Below are 23467 nucleotides of genomic sequence, written 5' to 3'. Positions count from 1 at the left end.
AGCAATTATTACCTATGCATTATTTATTAAGGTATTTGTCAGTTCCGCCTTCTCACAGAAACCTTGATCGAGAGCTAGTAATGGTTTTGATCTCTGGTTGTTGCCAAACCCCTGATCTACAAATAACCAATATCTGTTTGGGAAGGTGTGCTTTAAACAAATGACCCAGGAGAACACAATGTATCATACCTGCCTAAGCGAACCGATCAACATGGGAAGGAAACAAATGGTGAGATCCTTCCCTAACGCTTTGGCATGTTAGCGGGGAACAGGAGTGACCCAAACAACACCTTCCTCGTCGGAGACTATTAAAAGTAACATACCTAATTTTCACTTCCCCATCAATTGAGCATACAGAGAATCTCCACGTTGTCGACCTTTCTTTTTATATACATCTGTTTACTAAGTCCTGACGAACCCTGAGACGTTAATAGTACACATGATTGCGTTGATGATCAACTTGTCTCCATCTTAACCCCACCATTGAGAGCTCGAACCATTATCGACAACCACTCGCCTGACTTTACCTGGAAAGAGACCCCTACGCTAGGAATATTCAGATCTAGACCAGCCCCAGTGAACGGACCATACGATTATCTGGGCCAAGCTATTTTGGTCGACCGAGCCAAAACATCCCTCAGAGCCGTGTCATTCAATTCGCTGTCGTACCTCTTTCCTGGACTCGGTTCGACTTGGCTACGTTTGGGCCAAGATTTGTAGTTGTGTTCGTCCAAACTTCAGGCGCTCGCTTGCGCGTCTCTTTTGTTTGTCTCGGAGTTTTCAACATTTCTGCGCCGCTGCTATTGCCCACTATTCCCTAGACGCATTGGAGTCAACTGCCTCCCGATCAGATGTGTTGTCAAACCTCGAACGATTCCTAGTTTCTTACACCTAAAGATCAGAGCGGGATACACAACACATCACTATAGTTTCTACATCCTTTCAGACATCAGGCGATCTTGTGTTTGTTTTCCACCGGCGCTGATCGGAGGAACCCTCGACCTATCCCCAACCTGTGCCCTCCGCTCCGTTGGCCGCTTCTCGCCGTCTCCGTCGCCTTTGCCGGAATACACGCAACCTGTTGATTCTCGCTCTTGAGATCACGCTTCAACATTACCTAAGGTAGCCAATCATTGCCTATCGGCTGTTAGCTGTTACCTTTAACTTAACCTCTCCTCTTTCAAATTCGGCGGCTCTTCAACGAGTATCTTACACCTACCTCATGAATCAACCACACCACATCGTATCCCGCTCCGTCGAATCTTGCGCGTAGCTCCCTTAATATTGTTGCGTCATCTTTTTCCTCGCCGCCAGCAATTTGTCCTGGCTAACCGAAATCTACATTTAATTTGTTCGGTCCTCGGTAAGTGCAATTTGTTTGCTTCACTTTTCATATGTTTCATGTGCCTGGTGTCACGAGTGCCTTAATGTACAACTTGCCCTTGCGTATCACATACATCGTCACCGCTCAACATACGAGCGTCGCATTCAGCCTGTGAAACATGGACGAAACCCAACGACGGACGGGACCTGTCGCAAAGGAGCGGACGACAGGACGGCTGGTGATGAAGACTGTCAGGGACCAAGCCAGCCATCCAAACACCTTCGAGTTTGTATAGGCTGCACATGTTGCTGGCAGGGGTGGTGACGTCGTCGGCCTGTGCTCTTATCAGGACGGATGCGAATCTGCAACGCCACATCAATTACCATGGCCGACAGTAAACGCATCAGTCCGTTCTGTGCAACGACACTTGGTGTGGCCTTGTTGTGGCAACTCGATATCCGTATTGGCCCCTCCGACTACATCTTCAAACGTCTATATGGAGTTTTGCAATGAGCGCAAACCATGTTTTCTGTCTTGAATGACGACGAATAGTTGAGGATGAACCCTTTTCCGCATCTTCTTGACAGGGGATGATCGACGACGAATGACACCTCACCCCACCCAGCAGGAATTCCCTTCTCTTGGACGGATTCCAGAGACGAAACTGAGGACACGGATCGCATTGGGGCACTCTCGAATAGTCCAGAAAAAGAAGAGGGAAAAAAGACTCAGGACCCTGACTTGATGAACAAGGATGCGCCAATTAGGTTCAAGAGTTGCATCACTGAGTCGCTTCCGAGATTTTGTCGGGGAGAATGAATCGGCGCAGCGCGGACTTGACCCCACCATCCATCCGGTCGCCAGCTGCCTCGACCACCACACGGTATCCGCTGGCTCGCCCACGAGGGCTGGTGAGGGGCGAGTCTTGTCGCATGGAGACCAGTCCAGTCCAGTGTTTACGCCTGAACACCTACTGGACGCGGCCTGTTGCTAGTCAGTCAGCCTGACCTTGACTCCCCTCACTGGCCCCAGTGACTGTTCGCTCAGCCTCTAAAATCTCCAGCATCTGTCAGGCTTGTCCTTGTTCTGACTCCAGGCGTCCCCACCGGCCCGATCCTCTCCCCTCCTCTACCTTACTCTGTCCCCTCCATTTGACTTGATTCTTTTCGATTTCCTCAACTTGCTTGCTTGTCTTGGCTACTGGCATCGTCATCGCCTCCATTTTACCCTCAACCCTTTTCTACTCCTCATCTGCTCTGCCAAGCGATATTAACTGCCTGCAATATTGCTATCTGTCTGTGATCTTGACGACTAATAATTTGTTTTTGTCCTCTCCCACAGTATACTTGCCTGCTTACGATATTGCTCTACGTTACCTACCTACTCTGCGAGACTAGCGACAAAACGCGATACCCCTCCGTCTAAATTAATAATTACACACACCCCGACCTCTCGCACGATAGCGATGTTATGGCAGCTGTGATCGGCGACTTCATTTCAGACACCACCTCATATCCTCATAACATGATTGCCAACCCCTCCCTTCAACACCACCACTCACACGATTCTTCTTCATCCTATCGATCTGGTAGCCGATCACGACACTCGACCACTCCTCGAGTCCAGCGGACAGCAGAACTCGTCGACTTCAGTAGCAACCATAGTTCTACCACGTGGTCACCTGCGACAGCAACAGTATCTGCATCGGCCTCGGAGTCTACACCTACTCCAGCGGCAGCGGGTCACGAAACCACCCACGTGTCGGCCACCGGCGGAGCCTCACGCTTCCCTTCCCCGCCTCCGTCCTCATCGCCTGCTGCTGCTACCGGTCCTGCTTATGCCGATGATGCAAAGAGCTCGTCTATGGCATCTGACGCGAGGGACTCTGGTCCCCTAGGTCACGCTTCGCGGTCCGGCTCAGTTTCACATACCCCCACTGCTCAGCAACCATCCCCCGCATCCGACGATTTCCAAATATCCAACCCAGCTTATCCTCTCTCTGGCGCACCCTCGCAACCGCCAGAGCAGACAGTTATACATATACGTGACTTGGCACATATTCAGAGTCTGGCCAGCGCCGACCTGCTATCTGGCAATGGCGGATCCGGCATTCTAAACGACCCCCCTCTTCAGCAAATGAAGTATGAAATCAGTGGCATGCCCATAGGGGACATTATCGAGATGGTGGCTGCGCTATTAACAAAGATCACTACCACAAATGATCTACAGCACGATGCGATGCAGCGTAATGTTGCTCACCAGCAGCAGGCCAACCAATCTGGCGATGCGAGCGGTGGCTCGATCTCGTCTTTGAATCATTCTGTTCTTGCCTTTCATGGCAAGAATGTTCCTGCCATTACCATCCTCAGCTATCTGTCGAGGATACACAAATACTGCCCTACCACTTACGAAGTATTCCTTAGCCTTTTGGTATATTTTGATCGCATGACAGAGCGAGTCAACGATATGGTAACAAAAAACGAAGAGATTCGAAGGCAGACGCAGGCGCAGCAAACGAACACAAAGACACCTCAGGACACTCCGATGCGTGGCGAGGGTATGAATGATACAGATGAGAGCGATTCAGACCTTGCGGACGACGACGATGAGGAGATGGCTGATTCAACTCGACAAAGCCGCCCAAGCAGCAACAAGGGGGCCGCCACTCCTACCGAACACCCTGCCATTGCTGCTGCAACATACTTCGTTGTTGATAGCTTCAACATCCATCGTCTCATCATCTCTGGCGTGACGTGTGCAAGCAAGTTCTTCTCGGATGTTTTTTACACCAACTCGAGATATGCCAAGGTATGTATTTATGTTTGGTAGCCTGTTCGTGGTCGACTAGACGCTAACAATTGGGCAGGTTGGTGGATTGCCACTCGTTGAATTAAACCACCTTGAACTCCAATTTCTTCTTCTCAACGACTTTCGTCTCGCAGTTCCGGTGGAAGATCTGGAAGCGTACGCAACCATGTTGGTCGAATTCTATGCCCGGGAAGTGGTAGCTAAGCAAGCGGGTGCTGGGAGTACCGAGTGAATGAACCTACGAAGTACGAGCTAGACATGATCAGTGTCTTGCAAGCTGCCCGTTCACGATGGCAAACGTTGGTCAACTGCCCTATCGGGCGTTGTTAAGTTAAACCCGGTGACACGGCAACGAAGACGTCAACGCAATGTGAAACAACCATAGGGCGATATATCGAGGAATGAGTGGCCTTTGCTACATATTACTGGTATATGATGTTCAAGAACGGCAATCGATTGTATCGATTGGCCTGTTTCCTATTCTGGACTCATTGATGGCTATGGAAAGGTGCGCCTATCAATGTATGAGGTTCAGAAGGAGATGATAAGGATGGGGACCTGGAAGAACCATGCCTGGGGCTGGTTTGAAGAGGTCACTTTGTACAAGTGCATTGGACACGTTTAATGACTTGATGTACGGATCGTGATGGCAAGCAGTGGACTGCTTAGTGGATCTGTGTTTCTTGCGTAGACTGGAGTTCTTACACGGATACGGAGAGCCAACGGAGGCAACCTGTTGGTTGGGAGATTGGAGTTGTGATCCCTCATTAATCCCTATCTCGCATCGGAGTTGGGGGTGTTTTGGTAAATAAGCATTTGCTTAATTATATATTACCGTTATGACTAGCAACTCAAGCTCATGTGCCGTTCCGAAATGACTGACAGACAATGTGTTTGCTACCTACAAAGAGATACACGGTGCCACGCATGCGATTCAGCGTTTACAGTCTCGATCTGGCAGATTCCCAGGTATTTGGATGATCAAAACCAATGACTGCGTCTGCCATCTTGAAGCCGACCTGCCATTTTCGCCAACCAGGCCAGAAATTCTCATATGCACCAGCCGAGTTTCCCTCTTCGTCACGATGCTGCTCCACGTCAAACCAACCCAACTTACACTTGGAGCTCGACTGCTGTGGAACAATAGAGCACCATCGGTCAGTGCCAGGGAGCTCGCCTTGGCTCCCATTCCCCTCAGGAAGCGGAGGAAAGACAAGGGTGGGGTCAAAGCCAAGATAATTAAGCCATGATGTTCGAAATGGGAACGAAGGCGTGTATCCGACGGGCTTGAAGGTCGCTTGGAAGAAGGGAGTGGAAGATGGTACTGCTGATTCAGAGAAACCTGATGTCGGGTCTGTGGGAGCTGTGTCGTTAGGATATACTTTTACGGTTGTCGAACCGTCCGCGTTATTAGTCCATATGAACTCGGCGAAGTGCTTGGGAACATTCCAATCTGGTCGCGAGGATTAGCAAAAAGACATAAAGAAACACTCAGGTAAACATACTTTTCCTTCCGTTATAGCAAGTATATTTCTGCGACACATAAATTCTCGTGATCTTGATACCCTTTCCTTTCACTCTTCTTCCCTTCTCATCATCCTTTTCATAGCCAAACATGCCCGGTGCCATGATAAGCTCATCGTAAGGCCCAACGGGGGAGTCCGTGTATCTAATAATTTGCATCATACTCAAACCTCCGAGAGGCTTTTGGTCTTTAGCAAAGCTTGAGTCTGCTTCGAGAGGCGAATATGTCATTTCTGGAAGGTTGCCCGCTTGAGCGCGAGACGTCCAGAAGAGAAAGGCGAAGATGTCGCCTTTGAGAGTCCATGGTGGAGGAACAGATGGGATGCTCGAGTCTGACATTTTCGCAACGATTGAAATGATGAAAACTGAAGGTATTCACGATGACTTGTGTATTTAATGTTGATGGACATGTGAAAGAACAGTAGTAACTGTGGTGTTTCGGAGATGGTAACCAAGAGGCCTTCCCTTAGGGTATCAGAAAAGTTGGCCGCTGGGAGCAAAAGAGACGAACTTAGTAGGTCAGTTTACGCCCCTTAGACTATACTTCTTAGGCCATTTATTCTTATAGCCTAAAGCTTAGGGATCAACTTTTCTGATACCCCCTCCAGACCTAACAATGTGAACATGTGCCACAGACCCAAAACGGTTGAACATATTCCAAGCCCCTGGTTCTAACCACAATCTACGCCTTGATTTTCTAGATGCCTCGATCCCAGGCTGCCAATCAAGTCGAGAATTAAAAAATAAAAGTTTAGTAGTTTCTAGGCCAAATTTTCAAAGATTGTTTCTATCAACATTCTTCTATCTTGTTCATATTATCCTGTTCTACCTGGCTGGTAACCTTGTTGTCAGATCCTATGATTGCACACTCTACTTCCAAAGACTCAACGTATGGATACCCTACAACAAAAATGTGTGAGACGGGGCAGAAGAGCAACTAGGTAGTCAAAGCATTCGTTGACATTCATGCATCATAGGCATAAGGCGAGACTTACAGCCTTGTATCCAGCTCATCTGTCTACTTCGGTTTGCTGTTATGTCCTTATCGCTTTCCTAACCTCGACCAGTAAATTCAACTATAAAGTTTTGACATACCGCCTACGCTTGGGACTGCAGAGATTTTCTTTTAACGTGGAGTTCGGCACCAGACAATGAATGAAACTGGTAGCTGAATACATTTTGAGCTCTTTGATATCATTAGTTCCTATTGCTAAGTCAGACACCTATTATACATGAATTTTTATGCGGCCATGAGATGATTATTACCATGGCTTTTTAAAAAAAAATTGCGCTGGTTATTTCTGTAGCTTATATGTAGATTATATTAGGCGTAAATCATAACTTAGCAAAGTCTTATCTCATAGATATAATATAGGCATTTAATTTCTTTACTTTATAAATAAAGGCTCTTATAGGGGTATATAGGCTATATAGTTATGAAATAGAGAATAAAAATCGCAAGATAACCTGTCTATTAATTATTATAGCTCTATAGTATATTTCCTTCATATACCTAGGCAGGTGGCTGCCCGCTGTCAGAAAACTCAGGTCTTTATTGAAACGGAATAAAGAATACCGATATAAATTGTATAGCTCTGTGCTAGATTTTCTCCATTGTCTACCTATGCAGGTGGATACGTGCTGTCAGGCTCTCTTGTATAATGATTCACTCCAAAGATACAGTAATTCTACTATCATTCTTCTCAACACCTGTAAAAATTTTGCCATTTATTACTGACATGGTGAATTTACAGTCATTGCGTAGCTGTACGCTTAGCAGGAGAACTCCTGTAAACGACGGCATGCATAATAATAGCGACGTCGAGGACAAAGGCGACGACGACGAACACTCTGGTTCAGATAACAACGAAGCCTCTGATAAGGATAATGGTCTCTTTATCGATCTCGACGAAGGTGATGAAGGTGATGAAGATGATGAAATCTTCTGCAAGGATGAAGATGTTATTTCTGAATCAGGCGAGAGTGATTGTTCGTGTTCTGAACTCGACCGGGACTCTCCCGAGCCTTTGGAACAAACCGGTGGAACATGCACAACGGATGATTGCCATGGCGATGAGTGTGAAGGGGTCTTTCACGACAGAGAATCCCTTGTGAAACACGCCAAACGTTGCAGCATTTGTCCCGTACAGACAATCCGGGTACGGAACGACCCAGAAGTGCAGCTAATACCAACAAAAATGTGTAAACACTTCCTTCGGGATATGTGTTGAAATCCACCTTGGATTTGCACAACGCTGCTATGCTTTCGGATGCTTGTGCTTGTAAGCATGAGGATTATTCAGGAAGAACAGAGAGATATTCGGAGTAGGCCTCCAATATCCACAATATCCTCCAACACCATCACAAACGCATATCCCTGCTGTTCCACCTTCAAACTCATTCCATCTACGTCAATTCTCCCCATTCCCTCCTGATACTAGATATCAAGGAGGTGTGTGGGGAGAAACAGATGACTGATTCATCTGTTACGTACATTAACCTAATTCCGGAATACGACATGCCATACCCTGAGTTATTACCAATCCCTGAAGGCCTTCGCCAAGGACAATCAATAAAGGGACCACAACGAAGTCCGAAACCGGAAACCGTATCGATATATCAGAAGGCATAAACCCTGAGACCATTTAGTACTTGCGGCGACTAATTTGAGTAGCTTCTGGCTCACGCAGACGTCAGAATAGAGGAGGACATTCTATCCTACAATTTAAGAAAGCTTGGTAAGTTGAACGTCCGAATCTATGCCACAACAGTTACTCATTAGCCTCTTAGCTCTTAGATCAAATTATAACGGAGTTGTGAAATATCGAGAAGGGGTAAAATGCCCGGGGCCATGTGAGGCCTTAACCTGCGCGTCTGAACAGACAATTTCCCTTACCAATACCGTCCTCCAACGCAGAATGAGCCTATTGAGCGGTTCTTTTTACCAAGCGTTCATGCAGCTGCCCATGGTCTGTGAGAAGTGCGGTGCATTAATGACCCTGATCAAGACGATGTTCAAGGCAGGAAGATGGATCAAGCCTGGGAGCGACCACAGTGGGACGTGCGATTCTCCTGATTGCCAAGAGCCAGTTGGCTTGGGTACTCAATTGTGCAATGCACACGCATTGAAACAAATCTACCAACCTGCTCTCTGCACAACCCTACAAAATGCCGTACAAGAGACCCTGAGCAAGAAATCCGTCGCCGCTATACGGATGCCCCAAGAGGCCCTGGAATTCTTCACCGACCCGAAAAGAGGCTACGAGGAGATTACAAGCGAGGAGACCAACTTTCTTCGCGATCTTAAGGATAAGAAAGACGTATATTTTTACGGACGTTGAATCTGTCAGCGGCCTTCTCATCCAAGTCGCTGTAGTCGATTCCAAGAGAGAAGTCGTCTCCGAAGGGTTTGTCAACCACGGCTGTGAAACAGTGGAAGATATCTGGGCATTTGCTGCCAACCACTACGGCAGGAAGCTGAAATGGTCTGAAGAGAGGACCAGACGAAAAGCATTTGGATACCCATCTTCCAAGAAACTACGTGGCCATAACATGACCTGGGTTAAAGATGAATGGCTTGAGTTGAAGGCACACGCTCCCCATATGAGGGTGGCCGAATGGTCAAAAAATCCCTTCAATCAGAATTTATATCGCGAGAATTTGACCAAAGCTGGGTTTAATCCGGATGAGGTTCTCCCACCTCCGTTTAAATTGGGAGAGCCCGATGGGATGGTTTGAAAGAACAGAACCATCCCTGGCAGGCCACAACCTTGGGTTCGTTACCTGCCTATATGCGCCATCCGACCTCGTTTGGCGTTGGCACGACGCGATCGTTGACACCATGATGTTATATGACATCATGTTAACACGGTGCAAGAAGCATTTTGATGGAGAGGTTGCAGTGTCACCGGCCAGTACGGCGATCGAACGTATTTTTAGTGGTGCAGAATACGGAGGCGAGGACTACATTGCCCACATACACGTTCGTTGGATTAGAGTTGAGGAAGACCTATGTTTCAAATACGTAGAAGAGAAGCTTGAGCAAGACAGTTCCATAACACTATGGAGTCTTGTAACTGGAGCAAGTTACTTTATGAATAGCTTCAACTATTATCGAACCGCAAACGCAATCTATGCTCATCTGCGTAGCGCAGTATCAGCTTCAAAAGCCCAGTCCAGCAAGACCCATGACCTGCCGCTTGTTAGCAAAGCACTATGTTCAGAGGGCTAGAAAGGTAAACCTGACACTCGACTCTCGGCACCGAAGCCAAAGCTCAAAGAGATGGCACAAACTATTGTTGAGGACTCGTACTGGCATCACCGCGGCCTAACCGATCTGTCAAATATCAAGCAATTTTGGACCCAATGCCGACAACATGCACATGCTTGTGCTGAAGAGCATCCGGACATGACGAAGACTGACATCGACCTTGCCCTACTGGTTGTCCAGAACGGACCGGCGAAAAGCTTATGCATTGATTGCGGACATTACGCAAAGGGTCAAAACAGGTGCTATGGGTGTCTTGTGCGCTATCTGAATAGGAGTTGTGTTGACTGCCAAAAGCCAACACACTCGCCTTGGAGCCGGTGCTCGACATGCAAACGAAAGTCGAAACCCCAGAAAGAACCAGGGACAAGGAATTGCATGTATTGCAAAATGGCTACAAAGGGAGGCGCCACTGTTTGCTCTCGTTGGGAATGCATATACGGCGCCGCAGGGTTACCAAACCTAGCTGTTAAGCGGGTTCGAGAATCAGAGCCTTTCGAAAACCTACATATCCCCAGAAAGAGACCTAGAGTCTCGCTCTTTCCAGCGGAGGGGGGAGGAGGAGGAGGAGGAGGAGGAGGAGGAGCATATTTTGATATGCGAAGTTCCAGAATGTAACAATCACAGATGAGTTGGAAGAGACAAATACAAAGCCTGTTACAATAAGGTTATGCGTGCTCGAGCGGCGAAAAAACGGGGGGCACCTTCAACGAACACATGTGCTGAGAAAGGCTGCCATGAGCCGCAAACGCAAGAGGAAGAATGACAATGCGAAGTTGCAACGAAAGAAACAGGCCATTGCTCGGAAGTTGCGAAAGAAGAAACAGGGCATTACTCCGAAGCAGATTCCCGAAGACCCTAAAATCGAACGGGAATGTCTAAACCCGAATTGTGACATTGTTGTATTCCCTATGATGGGATATTATCGGGGATATTGCAAACCTTGCCACAACTACGAAAACTGTCATGATGGGAAACAACGGCCGAAGCATCTGTGTGATAAGTCAAAGCAAAAGCTTGAGGCTGACCAGGTAAAACATCAAAATCGTGTATGCGTCGGCTGCGAGATTGCTTTGCCTGCCTGAGCAGAGATAATTCGTGGGCGTTGCGTGAAGTGTGCCGCTCAGGAGAGAAAGAAAAAAAATATAGGGCATCCAAGAAGGCCTTGGACTCCTCAGGAGGAGTATAGACGATGCTTGATTTGTGGGGAGAAGCTGATTTATGGATGCTACCGGAAGGCGAATTCTCGAGATTATGGCCTAAAGATGACCTAAGTTATTACGCTCTTTAGTTTGCCAGCCCGTCCTACCATGGATATTGGGAAGATCGGCAACTTGGCATCGAGACGTGAGAAGATAAAGGGGTAGATGGAGGAGGAAGGGACGGGGACAATAACTTTCAGAAACATTGCCACCGCTTATACATTCGTGATTAAGTTCTTGAATCAGTGGTAATATCGAGTGTCTAGAATTAAAGAAAAACTCTTTCTTAATTAGGTCATGGCAGATACCCCTTTTAGTCCTAAACACTTCAAAGTCCTCGAATCTAACCCCATAACTTAATCATTGATCCATCATCACCAACAATATCTACGCGCAAGTCCACTTCGTTTGGGTGAACCGGCTTGCCGTTCTCGACTATTCGAAATTGTAGTCTCTCAGACATCTCTCTGGCTTGCAAATCCCTCATCTTTTCAGATGTCAAATGTACCCCTACCACAGCGGTCCTGTTTAAGCTACCGGAAACCAAAGCACTGCCAATATTGTTTTGCGCAGAGAGCCAATTCTCCTGGTTACCCGAAGGATTGCCTATGAAGAAGTAGACAAAGGTAAAGGCATGATCGTGTAGTACACTCATCCGCACTTCGGCCACCCACTCTGTAGACGCAGCGTGCTCATTGGCAGCCAAAAGCGATACAGAACCGCCTCCCCACCACACTGTCACCTTCTTTTGTAGTTCTTGTCGGACATCTTCTTTCTGCTTCCCCGTCAGATCTGTGTCGGCGTATGCGTAACCAAAGACTTCTGTAGTCCTGGAAGTATCCGAATTCCAGAAAGTGCCATCATCAGAGGACAAGAATGGAGTCAAGGGTGACTGAGAGTCTTGCATCTCGCCTTTGATGACCGTGAAGCTGTTCTCCCCCGCGGGTAAGGGTGTCACCCATGAGTCTGGATTCATAGCTTGCCATATCGCGACGAGTCTATCCGTCATAGTGTGATGAAGTAGGAACAACGGATCGAACGAAGATAGGGGAACAAATGTCATATGTCCTTGGAGCCCGCCGAAGATGTGTATAATGTCGTGGACTGACTCGAGCGAGTCCAAAGTCGAATTGTTTGAGAAAGCCCAAGCCTTGCTACCGAAACTGTTAAAATCTTTGTAACTGGAGAAGAGAGTCGAAAGGCGCCGCTGTATCTCAGGAAGCTTTGAGAGAAGAGCCCTATTGACTTGTTCGTTATCAGATGTCGGTTCCTCCTGGTCGTCGGCGTCGGGCTCGGTAGAGTTTGGAGCCCTCTTTGTCTCGTTCCAGTTTCTCAACTAAACAGTGCTTGATTAGCAGGAAGTCGCTCAAAATTACATTGCAAGTACTTACAGGTGCCCATATCATGGCCGTTGCGTTCTTGGGATGAAACTGGTAAGAGTAAAGAGGGTTGTGTATCTCTTGGACTCCCCGAGGTCCATTTTGAGAGATAGTTTCATTCCAGAAAATATCAGGAAGATGCGACTTTCCCTCTGGAGCAGGCATTGCCCAGTTCCAATATGGCATCCGAAAGTCTCGTGCTGCAGCTATATATGCCTGTCGATCGGTCCCGTTAGGAAATATCCCGGCAATGACGTTGGCCATTCGGTATAGTTCTTGCTATTGAATATTGTTAGCGTGAGTGTGAGGGCCAATTGTGATGCTGTGGTTCGAACCTCAAAAAGAGTCAAGTATGGCCGATGCCACATTGGAAAAAGAACGGAATTGTGAGCGCAGTAACCGGACTGGTTAGCTCCTGGGGCGGCCTCAACCCCATTCCATGCTTCAAAAGGGACTCCGTGAATTCCTGAACAGATAAATTGTTAGCATGATCTTCTTCACGGTCTCATAATTGAGACAGTGCAACAAACATACCGGCGATCTGATACCACGACGCAGGATCATCCTGATCGACATCCTGCAACATACTCATGGAGAGGATGTAAAGGTCCCATTTGTATCGATCGGTTTGCATCTCCCGGATCTCAGGCCTCAAGGGAACAGTGCCATTACGGGTTTGGGGAAGAGGTTTGACGACAATTCGGCCAGTGTCTTGTCTGCGAGTGAGTGAGTCGATGTCAACGCCGTAGGAATAACTTTGCGCTGTCGCAAACGCGAAAAAAAGCGTGATCAGCCAAGCGATTTGGCACTGCATGACTTGAAGTGGTATTTGAGGGGAAATAGAAAGAACCAAATTGTGGTCGAAGAGAGTTGAAGTAAAGGAATCTCAAGCTAAAGCTTTGAGCAGGTCGAGCGAGGCCGGGGAAGGTGCGGTGCTAGCTCTTGCGCAAGTGTTCCATGTAAAAGAGAAGAAGAAAAAAAACGATCTTGGGCAGGTCCGTCCGACGATAGGTATCCTGAAGGAGTAGAAAAGTTGCTCCGTTAAATCAGCTATAAATTGATGATTATTGACGAGGAAGAAGCCTCATTAAATATCCATCATGGATCGAGATGAGTCCAAAGGACAACAGCGATAGATATCAGGACAACAACACTTGGTGATATCGCACTTCCACGTTGCTGTACACACTCTGAGCCATAAGTCAGTGGTATTGATTTGCTGGACGGATTCACAGAACGGCTTGTTACGTTTCTCCTTTGAGTGACAAACATTCTTTCATGATTATGCCATTCGCCCAACGTCTCGGCTAGAAGCAGCCGCACTATGCTTTTCGTATCACTTGGTTTCCCTGCCAAAGGTCCTGCCGCAACATACTACTGTCTTCCCTTGCACTCAATTGACCACGTTTCCAAGCTCCGTTTTATGTGTATTCGGAGCTGTCCGATGCCGAGTGCCGTGCTATCAAAAGGAGATGCAATGTATGAAAGCCCGTGCAAGTCTAGGTGATCGATATAGTTGAAACTTGGACTAAGTAGAACGTGTCTGGCATTGATAAAATACAAAGTAGAGTATTATGTCCAAACTCAATCCCATTGCCTGGCGTCTCCTTTACCCAAACCCGATGCTTACGTCCGATTCTCATTCTGCCGTTATTAGTGATTGTTGCTTATCAAGCATACCGTAGTGGTGGTGCAGAATGGGAGCACTTGAGTAGCAGTATACGTCAGTCAGTCAAGCATATTCAAGTAAATAGTTCGAGAACCTGTAAATTAGAGAGTCGGTGAGGGTGTTTTAATGATTTTACTTATGTGTAAGGAGATTCGTATTGCGTTGCCATGGTGTGTACCAGGAAAGATGCAATACACCGCAGGACACTGACAGATCTTTGGAAAGTGTTGTAATTCATAGTCGTATTAACATGCTATACCATCGTGAATGTATAGGCCGCCTCCAGATATAACAGCTCCAGCAAAACAAACAATTCAGCACAGTATATCCGTCTATTTTCCAACCCGAACGCCATCCAATGCCATAGGCTTCATCGGACCCTTTCTAGGCTCATCGTTGCGGTCCACTCGGTACTTGAGCTTGACACCCATTGCTGCAAGCTCCACATCGAGATACTTGAGCGCACCTGGCACAACAACCTGCGTAGTTTGGTCACCACCAACCCAGGAATTGCCCTGTCCATCTTCCCACATCTCCCCAGAGACCTCGGTCAGGTCCACTCCCTCCGAATCATCCAGCTTGATTGCGCAAGCGCGGCATCGTACGATGCTTGCGGCCTTCTTCTTGCCTGGTGCGAACTGTGACACTGTGGGCTGCACAGAAAGGAACGAACCACAACGGCGGCAAATCCACGATTTGGAGTAATCGGAACAGTTGAGCAAACGATCCTGGAGCAAGAATGCCGTTCCGTGTGCCAGAAGAGCATCACGCTCCATTTCTCCGACACGGATACCACCACCTCTCTTTCGACCTTTGATGGGCTGGCCAGTCGTCGGTACAACTGGGCCAGTCGTTCTCACTTGAAATTTGTCGTTTACCTCGCTTAGGGTTAGCTGATACAATTTCTCTTCCATCTTTATAATCTGAGTATTTACCATATGACGTAGCCTCTGGTAGTAAACGACTCCGATGTAGATATCAGCTTGAAGCTCCTCTCCAGTTATACCCGAGTACATGGGCTCGTTTCCATGGTAATTGTACCCGGCCTTCATCAACTGGTGGCCAAAGTAATCTCCGGCGGTGTTTTCTTCGTCGAATTTGAACGGAGTTGAGTCTTGCGCGAGACCATGCAGCGCGCCAGCCTTGCCTGCTAGCGACTCGACGAACTAGGGTCATATTAGTTTGCAAGAATAAGAAACGCAGAGCGAAGGAAGTCCAAAACTCACCATCCCTATGGTCATACGTGAGGGGAAGGCATGTGGATTAATAATGATATCGGGAGAAATGCCAGTCTCGGAGAATGGCAAATCCATTGTTGGCCACTTTTGTGAAGCAACACCCTTCTGTCCGTGACGAGACGAGAACTTGTCACCAACAATGGGGGATCGAGGAATTCGGAACTTAACAGATATGGCTTGCAAGATTTCGTTGCCTGATTCGGCCCCCAGTAATCTGACCTCTTGCACGAAACCCTCTTCCGAGTCCTTGTACTTCTCATAATGAGTAATACCGTCGAGGTTCACCAGTTTACCATTGTAGTCGGGAGTTACAGTGTGCCAGGCGCAGATGACGTCTCCCTCCTGGATCAGACGTCCAACATAGGGCAAACCATCGTCGTCCAACATGCCCTGGTACTGGGCACTCACGTAACTATGAGGAGCAAACCCAAAGGCCTTGGTGACGCTCTTGGTAGCCTTCGTTCGAGAGTCATCCTTGAGTGAAATCTTCTTTGTCTTGTAGATGGTACCATGGCCGAAGCCTCGCTCGTGAGCACTCTTGTTGAGAATCATAGCGTCGTCCATATCATAACCAGTATAAGAAATAACAGCGACGACCGCATTGAAACCGTTCGGGAAGTTGTCGAACCCATAAGTGTTGTGAAGGGGTGCTCGAACGATAGGTGTCTGTCCTGTCTGAATTTGATAGGTTTTATTATCTTTATCAAAAATTAGTCATTTGTCTTTGTTTTTTCCCCTGCTAAAAAATCTTAAAATTTACCTGTGCGGTATACAGAAGCAGTACTAGGAGTTCCCATAGTTTGTTTTGACATCTGACATTGATACCTGTCGATTGTTAGTTCTGCAAGCACTTCGAAGGGCAGTGGTAGGGCAATAGCAATATCAGCATACATATTTCTCTATAGGATCTGTTAGCCTTGACAGTTCAGAACTGAATAGAATGAGATTTCAGACTTACAGGCGATTGATTAAAGTCGGAGAAAGGGGTCATGTTGGCGAGAATAGAGAGAATGTTGGTAGGATCAAACTCCACGTGTGTTGACTTGCCAGATTCAACCTCTTGTGGCACGACAGCAATGGACATATAAGGCTGCTCATAAGGGCCGACCCAATCCTCTTTTTGCAGAGGAAGGTACTTCACAGGGCGCACCATTCTCGCGGGCGTTGAAGTCATATAGATACCAGGGTAAGATCCACCCCTGGAAGGAGGAACGTAACCGATCTCGAGTTGCAGAGGAACTCCGTGGGTACCCTCTACCTTCCAGTATCGGAAGCAATCAGCGATTCTGATAGACTCCTTAGGGGTACAGTATCCAAGGATCTTGCCGTCAAGCATAACGACAACGTTTTCGTCGGTGGAAGCAGACGAGACATCAACAATTCCTAGCTCGGTAGCAAGAGTTGGGAGACGGGATACGTCTACGTAATCCGTACATATTTTTGCCTTGTGGGCCATATGATTCAACAAGCCACAAGGAGAACCATCAGGTGTGTGGACGGGACACATGAAACCCCATGACTCTGGAAGCAGCTTTCGCACGGCTGTTGTCTTCAGTTGGGCAAAGAAGGCACCACGATGAACCATTCGGAAATGACTGATGAATCGCGTAAAGTTCAGCTTTTCAGCCACGACTGTGAAACCGGCCGTTTGTTGCAAGTCGAGACCTGACTGACTCTGCAAGTTACCCGTTGACATAAAGTATTCCAACGCATTACCGAGGTTTTCGTTGGCCTTGCGGAAAATGTTGTTAGGGAACTCTTTACGGAATTCCTCAGAGGTAAATGGAATACCAGGGTTCCTCCGCATGTATTCTCGCAGGGATGCTCGAACGTTGACGCTGAGGAACTCGTCGAGTCTTTCCTTAAGGATTTGTCCGTACAGGAAACCACCAAGCAGAATCTCCTGGTTCTGGACAGCATCAGGGTTATCGACAGCGCATTCTCCAGCGACAAGTGCGTACAGCTTTCGGATCATGAAGAGAAGGAGCTTGTACTTCTCTTTGTCTTGCTCTTCGGTGACATCAATATTGCCAAGGTGTACCAAAACAATCTTGCGCAAGAACTCCGTACCGACCTCATAGTTGGTCATAGTGTCTGGAACTCCGAGAACGACTCGGAACTTCTCACCCAAGAATGCCCTTGTATCCGACTTGCTGTAGAGATTGTAGGACTTGTACGTGCGTAGCAGAAGCTCAATTCGGTCCGTCAAAAAGGTGTTTCCGGCTGCCTTGGAACCGGCAGGGCCAATCAAGCCTTCGAAGATTTCGCGATCGTTGGTCTCCACCAGGGCCTTGAGAATCATCATAACAGGAACGAGATACTCGTTCTTGCGCCACGAGAAACGGAAGGTCATGTTACCATCGTTGAGGTAGTGAAGAACGTTGGTCTGAGAGGTCTCGTCGGGACGGACTGCACGGAGAATGATACCGTAAGGAGTGTAACCAGGGCCACGGTTCTGGAAACTGGGTCGGTTGATGGCCATGGGGAAGTTTCGCTTGTTCAACTGCAGCAATCGAATGATTTTCTCGATACCGTTCACAATAAAATAACCTCCGAGCTCTTCAGACTCCTCTTTTCTCTCGACGAGGAGCGCGGGTGTGTTGCCTTCGAGATGGCATCTGTTTGACTAGTTACGGTAAGTAAGAAATCATGAGCATTGAAGATTGTTAGGAGGCAAACCTTGATCATGACAGGAACCTGGCCGAATTCTCGAGTAAACTCGACCGGGTCACCGCCATTGATGCGGTACTCGAGAGTAGCCGAGAGCCTTCCTCTGTATGTGACGTGACGCTCTCTGCACTCGGCGGGGAAAACCTGGCGGTTCCGGGCCAGCTTATTAGAGGGGGGGACCTGAGGCTTCTGTAGGAAGACGTCTTTGTACCGAACAGTAACACTGTTCTTTCCATCCGAGGGGGCGCGGTCGTCGCCATCGAGGAAAGTTTTAGCGCCAATATCGGCTATGCCATGCGCCAACAGGCCAGTCTTGCCATCGTCACGAAAGATAGCATTGAAGGATTCGATATGGGGGTTGACGGCTAATTGAAGGGCGGGATAGGCGGTGTGGTCCGTAGGAGGATTTCGGAAGAGATTTTCACGGCGCAGAGTGTTGAACTGGTGATCCCACTCGGTTTCGGTGGCTGTGGGTGCCATGTTGGCTGGTGAGGTTGTACTTTGTTGTACGCAAAAGCACAATGTCCAAAACAAATGATGTTTGGGTAAGTCGCAGAAATATTATAAGTCTGCTGAGCCTTTGCTGCCTTTATGGATAGTAAGGAGCGGTAGACATTCGTCGATTTGGCCGCTCGCAAAGGATGAATGAGGCTATCGCAAAGGCAGAAAAAAAAAAGTTGCTAGGTATGAAGGCGGAAAAAAAGTTGGATTCGATCCGCTAGCTTATCTTATCGCACCAAAGTGGGGCACGCGATGGCGGAACGATTCTTGCCATCATTTCCATGCTAACAAACAGTTCTGATAGGATATCTTAATTCTAACTCTCGAGATTTTGATCAATTGTGATGATTGATGTTCTATAGATCTAATCGCTTCGCGATAAATCATGACATTACGGGAATATCGTCAAAAGCCAGTGGTCCGGAGATCCGACCTTTTTGCGAAACTAACCAAACGTGCATTCTCCCCATGGTTTCAGGACCCTTCGCTGTGACGATAATAAACGAGAATGGTGACGAATTAACTACCTGTCTTCAAGTCACAAGGTCCGATTAGCATAAGTCTGGCTCTTTTGTGTTGCCAATCACCGCTTCTAGAGCGAGTAAAGCCTAAAGCTGGTGCCTGGGAAATAGGTACGACGCTGACTGTGTAAGTCGAAAAATGGGGGCCAATTCCCGAAGTTACTTGAAAGCAAAGATGGGATAAAGTTCGTACGCACATCCCAAGATACAAATTCACAAGAGGATTGCTTTGGCCTGTATAGCTGGTATAAGTAAGTACTGTATTTATTACAGTGATGAAATGGACAAGATAGGATAGAAGTAAAAAGCAGCACTAGGAATAGGGTAGACAGGCACTCGCTTAGATCGCAAAAACACGAGACGTTGGGAGTATTCAATCTACCCGGCCGCCACCTCCACGAGGCATTAGGGTGACAAGACATGACCAGCTTGAAGCCCGGAGCAACGATTTTCCAATCACTGCTTGAATGAAACCTGGCGCCACCAAGCCCTGAAAGCCGAACTACAGCCCAACCCAACCTGCATTTGCAGGCACAAAGACTGGGTGCAAATATGTAGGAAACGAACGAGGAGGATGGGCCATTTGCTGACCTCGGTTACCTTGCATCTTGACTTGCAGGCAAATGGAAACGACGGAGTTTGGGTATCTGTCACTCTCGCTTTGGTGCACATTTTATGGCAAGATGCATCTATAGTGGTCTTGTCCCTCTGGTTTCTCTTGTGAGGTAAGATCTCGTTGCCAGTACCTAAGTAAATTCATTCATCCATCTCGATTTCAAAGTAACCTGAGGCAAGGTCATCAGATATCACGATTCCGCCAACAGGCTGCCTCTCTGGTTGATGCTTACACCGTGTTTTTATTTTGCTTTGCAAAAATGCCTTGCTGGGATGATAGATGGATGGTATAGTACCTCGTGAGGCCTGTAGATAGTTGGAACTCATAGCTTGATCTGTTCGCCAGTAGCTAGTCCTTGGGGTTATCAGAGACTGTAGTTGTGGCTCTTCGTGTTGGCTGTTGACTAAGACCCGCAGTTTACATGGTTGTGTTATTGCAACACAACACGACGTTCAAGCCTCGAAAACGCCCGTATTCGAAATTCTACGATCCGAAGGAATCTGCACTGCGAGAGAAGATCTGGTGCCCCTTGCACGATTATTTGAATCAAGAAGATGCTGGGTCAGTTGAGTACCTTGCTTGGGCAAATCTGGTATCGATCGCCGACCAAGTCGCTCATCTTCAACAGTAGATGTGCACTAGTTCCGAAACATTTCGTAGATCCAAGAGAGAAAGATAAGTAATTTGTAGATTGTATAAGAATAGTAGAGACCCGGAAAGAACTAAAATGATTTTCCCTATAGTTTGATATAGTGTTAACCTAAGATGTAGGTAAGTTGAGAAGTCAGAACTGTACACTCTACTCAGTAGGCGAGTTTGTTTGCCATTTTCTACCCTGTCAAGACCCTGCAGCTAACCGTGAAAGAAGCTCATTAATAAGAGGCCAAAACAACAATCTCAAACACCTACTACAACTATCTACCGTGCTCTCTCGCCTCTAAATCGTTCTGTCAGCGACAAAGACCCCAGGTATTGAATACAAAACGGCGTTAGGCGCCCTCAAAAAGACTTCGACTTTGAGCACTGACGTCGATGCGGTCTTAGAGCCCTGCGTAGCCCTGGTCGATCATCGCTCCACCCAAGGAAGCTCGACTCTCAGCAAGCGAATGAAACGCCGCAGCGCCTAACCCACACTGCTGCCACCTCTAGCTGGGCCAGGTGATTGAAGATTGGAATGTCACAACACCCCGCGACAACCTGCAGTCCCCAATCACTACTTTTTGGCGCTCCCGTATACTGCTCACCCCTGCACAGGCTTCAAGTTTCTCGACATAGCTAGAGCTCTTGCTAAGAGACTTTCATCGAACTGCTGTGGAAAATATCCTGGGTATCATCAAGTGGTAGGATATTCATCACTTCTTATCATCAGCAAGTGCTCTGACTACAGCTTGAGTCAACCATCCAGACACACAACAGATTAAAATCCATCTCTGTAACCTCTCTGGGTCTCTTTGGCGCTGCATCTGCGCTAAAATCCAACGCTACTTACGCCGCCAGGCACGGGTCGTTCCCACCACTTTCCCCATTCCTCGCCCCCTCAAGGGCTCCAGAGACTCTTGCTCGTTGGTTGTCTCTCTGGCGGCCTTTTGGTGTCTTTTGAGTGCCTGTTTAGCTGTTCTGGCATCCATATCTACCTACCTACCATCGACCTTCTGTCTCGGCCGTCATCTCGTTCTAGGTGGGGCATTTTTTTGTGCCTCCGCCCAAGCGTCACCTGTGCCAATCTAGGTACTGCTCCTCCGTCGTTGCACCACGAGCCTCTCCTCCTTCACTATTTCCATCGCCGCCAGAACCCGCGTCCGACACCGACACCGACGCCGACCCAAAACGCCCAGACGCTGGCGCGCACAACCTCGCAGTTGCAGATGTTACTCGTCGCCTGCCGCCGTCCTACAGATCGCTTTTCTTCTTGAACCGCTGTCCTGTTCCCTGTCTCTGTTTTGTAACCTTCAACACGACCCTGCAGCTAGCTGAGCATCGACAAGAATTGCTCTGTCCATAAAGCACCCCCGCCTGCCACACCTTGCTGCATCGTTTTCGACATCGATTTTTTTGCGCCTTTCAACCCAAGAGGAGCAGTTCTCAAATCAAGCAGCGTTTTTCTTGCCTTCGCGATAACTGGCACAGCCATAGCTTCGCTTTAACCAGCACCCCACTTGCACCCGACCGCCTGTCGCAATCCGAGCAGTGTCCTCTGCGACCTCATAGTAAATATGGCAGGGATTTTTCAAAGGGTGTACAATTGGCTGATGCGCATGTTCTGGTGAGTAACCTTGAGCAGGCTTTATTTAAGAGCAAATACTGTACTCTTTACTGCCTGTTGCTGCTTGGTTGTGGCAGACCTTAAAGCCACCGCGTACTGACGATATCTTGCAGGGCGATGGAGATGGAAGTGACAATGGTTGGCTTGCAAAATGCTGGCAAGACTTCATTATTGCGAGTCCTCGCTGTGAGTGTTTATATCTGATTTCTCGCTTGACCGCTTGCCGCTAACTTTTGTTGTGTTCGTAGGGCGGCGAATTCACCCTCGAGTAAGCGCTTCCCACCACCGGCTCCGTGTTTGTGTTTCTGCGATATCGATGCGAGGATTCCGAATATTTTGTTCCGTGAAGGTTTCAAATGCTGACACCAGGTGCCGCGTAGCTCGATCCCTACCGTTGGTTTCAATATGAAAAAGGTGCAGCGAGGCCATGTTACCCTAAAATGCTGGGACATCGGCGGCCAGCCCCGGTTCCGAACCATGTGGGAGAGATACTGTCGGGGCGTCAGCGCCATCGTGTTCATCGTTGATATTGCCGACACCCCCTTGATTCCGCAAGCCAAAGAGGAGCTCCACGATCTTATGAGCCGCAAGTCGCTTGAGGGCATCCCACTTCTCATCCTAGGGAATAAATCCGATCTTCCGGATAAGCTTTCGGTGGATGAGTTGATCGACGAACTAGATCTGAAAAGCATACGCGGTCGTGAGGTATGCTGCTATGGTATCAGTGCGAAAGAAGAGACAAACCTTGACGCTGTAGTCGAGTTTCTAATGAAATATGCCACGCGCCCATAACTGGGAAGCACCGCTGGTATAGGGTCGTAGAATGCCTGTTTGAGGGAATCATTCCAGACCCTCCAGTTTGTGAGAGAAGAAGGCGATCCGGCCTGTGCTAGTTGTCCTAATGATCGTTGGGCAAATGCTTATGTTTGCAAGAGGCTGGGGTCTCCGGGATCGATGACGGAGCGAAACGCCAATCGACAGCGGACCGAACAAAAGGACCAACGGTAAACATATATAAAATTCCCCTCACGAGCCCATGACTTTCCGGATAACCGTTGGCTCATACGCGGCTTTTGGCAGTCCCTTCGAAGACTTCTTCGCTGCTCTCATGCTGCCGCTGTTCAGAGTCTTGGATCCATGACACTTTTTTCCTTTGTCTTTCGAGGGGCATAAGCTTGCATGATGGAAAGAGGTTGAGCGCTGGCTAGAAGAAGCCTTTTCCTTGGGAACGCTAGTTCTGTATACGAGGTTTGGCGCTTGCTATTCCTCACTACCTGTTTGTTCTTTTGTATTGGAGGCCTGGGTGGTGCTGTCATTGTTTACAGCGCTGTTATTTCTACTACTGCTGGATGACGAAGAAGATGCGATTCTTGGACATTGGATTTTCTGGGTGGAACATACTTGATCGAGCAAAGCATGGGCAGTTGTCGGCCACGGCTGGTGTAAGTAATCTGTGAGCGGCTGACTAGAAACGGCTGATGATTG

At 47.9% G+C, this 23467-nt stretch overlaps 7 protein-coding genes across 7 annotated transcripts; 4 read left to right on the top strand and 3 right to left on the bottom strand.

The window, feature by feature from the left end:
* Nucleotides 1–2556: 2556 nt before the first annotated feature.
* EDB82DRAFT_296642 (cyclin-domain-containing protein) lies at nt 2557–4737 on the top strand. Its single transcript, XM_025737396.2, has 2 exons — nt 2557–4132; nt 4191–4737. The coding sequence occupies exons 1-2, from the start codon at nt 2795–2797 to the stop codon at nt 4362–4364; spliced, it is 1512 nt and encodes a 503-aa protein (XP_025592261.1). The 5' UTR covers nt 2557–2794; the 3' UTR covers nt 4365–4737.
* Nucleotides 4738–4994: 257 nt separating this feature from the next.
* EDB82DRAFT_512404 (uncharacterized protein) lies at nt 4995–6231 on the bottom strand. The gene is made up of 2 exons (XM_025737395.2): nt 5638–6231; nt 4995–5585 (listed from the first exon to the last, which is right to left on the bottom strand). Exons 1-2 carry the CDS (start codon nt 5993–5995, stop codon nt 5074–5076), a joined length of 870 nt encoding a protein of 289 aa, XP_025592260.1. The 5' UTR covers nt 5996–6231; the 3' UTR covers nt 4995–5073.
* A 1227-nt stretch (nt 6232–7458) lies between these two features.
* On the top strand, nt 7459–9394 carry EDB82DRAFT_540564 (uncharacterized protein; the record flags this gene model as incomplete). Its single annotated transcript, XM_065609334.1, has 4 exons — nt 7459–7767; nt 8331–8394; nt 8447–8976; nt 9044–9394. 4 exons carry the CDS (start codon nt 7459–7461, stop codon nt 9392–9394), a joined length of 1254 nt encoding a protein of 417 aa, XP_065463241.1.
* A 121-nt stretch (nt 9395–9515) lies between these two features.
* On the top strand, nt 9516–11008 carry EDB82DRAFT_479740 (uncharacterized protein; the record flags this gene model as incomplete). Its single annotated transcript, XM_025737393.2, has 3 exons — nt 9516–9857; nt 9888–10537; nt 10591–11008. The coding sequence occupies 3 exons, from the start codon at nt 9516–9518 to the stop codon at nt 11006–11008; spliced, it is 1410 nt and encodes a 469-aa protein (XP_025592258.2).
* A 136-nt stretch (nt 11009–11144) lies between these two features.
* EDB82DRAFT_296573 (uncharacterized protein) lies at nt 11145–13454 on the bottom strand. The gene is made up of 4 exons (XM_025737391.2): nt 13039–13454; nt 12840–12970; nt 12517–12783; nt 11145–12461 (listed from the first exon to the last, which is right to left on the bottom strand). The coding sequence occupies exons 1-4, from the start codon at nt 13316–13318 to the stop codon at nt 11469–11471; spliced, it is 1671 nt and encodes a 556-aa protein (XP_025592256.1). The 5' UTR covers nt 13319–13454; the 3' UTR covers nt 11145–11468.
* Nucleotides 13455–14366: 912 nt separating this feature from the next.
* On the bottom strand, nt 14367–18762 carry EDB82DRAFT_512392 (uncharacterized protein). The gene is made up of 7 exons (XM_065608920.1): nt 18091–18762; nt 16370–18037; nt 16303–16310; nt 16172–16236; nt 15400–16109; nt 15109–15339; nt 14367–15051 (listed from the first exon to the last, which is right to left on the bottom strand). Exons 1-7 carry the CDS (start codon nt 18559–18561, stop codon nt 14506–14508), a joined length of 3699 nt encoding a protein of 1232 aa, XP_065463240.1. The 5' UTR covers nt 18562–18762; the 3' UTR covers nt 14367–14505.
* Nucleotides 18763–21932: 3170 nt separating this feature from the next.
* On the top strand, nt 21933–22774 carry EDB82DRAFT_479737 (ADP-ribosylation factor family-domain-containing protein; the record flags this gene model as incomplete). The annotated part of the gene is made up of 3 exons (XM_065608131.1): nt 21933–21982; nt 22096–22168; nt 22352–22774. The coding sequence occupies 3 exons, from the start codon at nt 21933–21935 to the stop codon at nt 22772–22774; spliced, it is 546 nt and encodes a 181-aa protein (XP_065463239.1).
* Nucleotides 22775–23467: the final 693 nt, after the last annotated feature.

The sequence above is a fragment of the Fusarium venenatum genome (genome assembly GCF_020744135.1).
Source record: "Fusarium venenatum strain MPI-CAGE-CH-0201 chromosome Unknown EDB82scaffold_4, whole genome shotgun sequence".
In the NCBI taxonomy this organism is placed as follows: Eukaryota; Fungi; Ascomycota; class Sordariomycetes; order Hypocreales; family Nectriaceae; genus Fusarium; species Fusarium venenatum.
This window is presented reverse-complemented; position numbering and strand designations above follow the sequence as displayed.

Excerpts from the sequence above, each read along its gene's own strand:
- EDB82DRAFT_296642 (XM_025737396.2), top strand. The coding sequence starts at position 2,795 with ATGGCAGCTGTGATCGGCGACTTCATTTCAGACACCACCTCATATCCT. Across the intron at positions 4,133-4,190 it reads CCAACTCGAGATATGCCAAG|GTTGGTGGATTGCCACTCGT; the intron begins GTATGTATTTAT and ends ACAATTGGGCAG.
- EDB82DRAFT_512404 (XM_025737395.2), bottom strand. The coding sequence starts at position 5,995 with ATGTCAGACTCGAGCATCCCATCTGTTCCTCCACCATGGACTCTCAAA. Across the intron at positions 5,586-5,637 it reads TTGCTATAACGGAAGGAAAA|ATTGGAATGTTCCCAAGCAC; the intron begins GTATGTTTACCT and ends CCTCGCGACCAG.
- EDB82DRAFT_296573 (XM_025737391.2), bottom strand. The coding sequence starts at position 13,318 with ATGCAGTGCCAAATCGCTTGGCTGATCACGCTTTTTTTCGCGTTTGCG. Across the intron at positions 12,971-13,038 it reads GTCGTGGTATCAGATCGCCG|GAATTCACGGAGTCCCTTTT; the intron begins GTATGTTTGTTG and ends TTATCTGTTCAG. Across the intron at positions 12,462-12,516 it reads CGGCCATGATATGGGCACCT|TTGAGAAACTGGAACGAGAC; the intron begins GTAAGTACTTGC and ends AGCACTGTTTAG.
- EDB82DRAFT_512392 (XM_065608920.1), bottom strand. The coding sequence starts at position 18,561 with ATGGCACCCACAGCCACCGAAACCGAGTGGGATCACCAGTTCAACACT. Across the intron at positions 16,110-16,171 it reads TGCTTCTGTATACCGCACAG|ATAATAAAACCTATCAAATT; the intron begins GTAAATTTTAAG and ends TTTTTGATAAAG. Across the intron at positions 15,340-15,399 it reads CACGTATGACCATAGGGATG|TTCGTCGAGTCGCTAGCAGG; the intron begins GTGAGTTTTGGA and ends ATATGACCCTAG.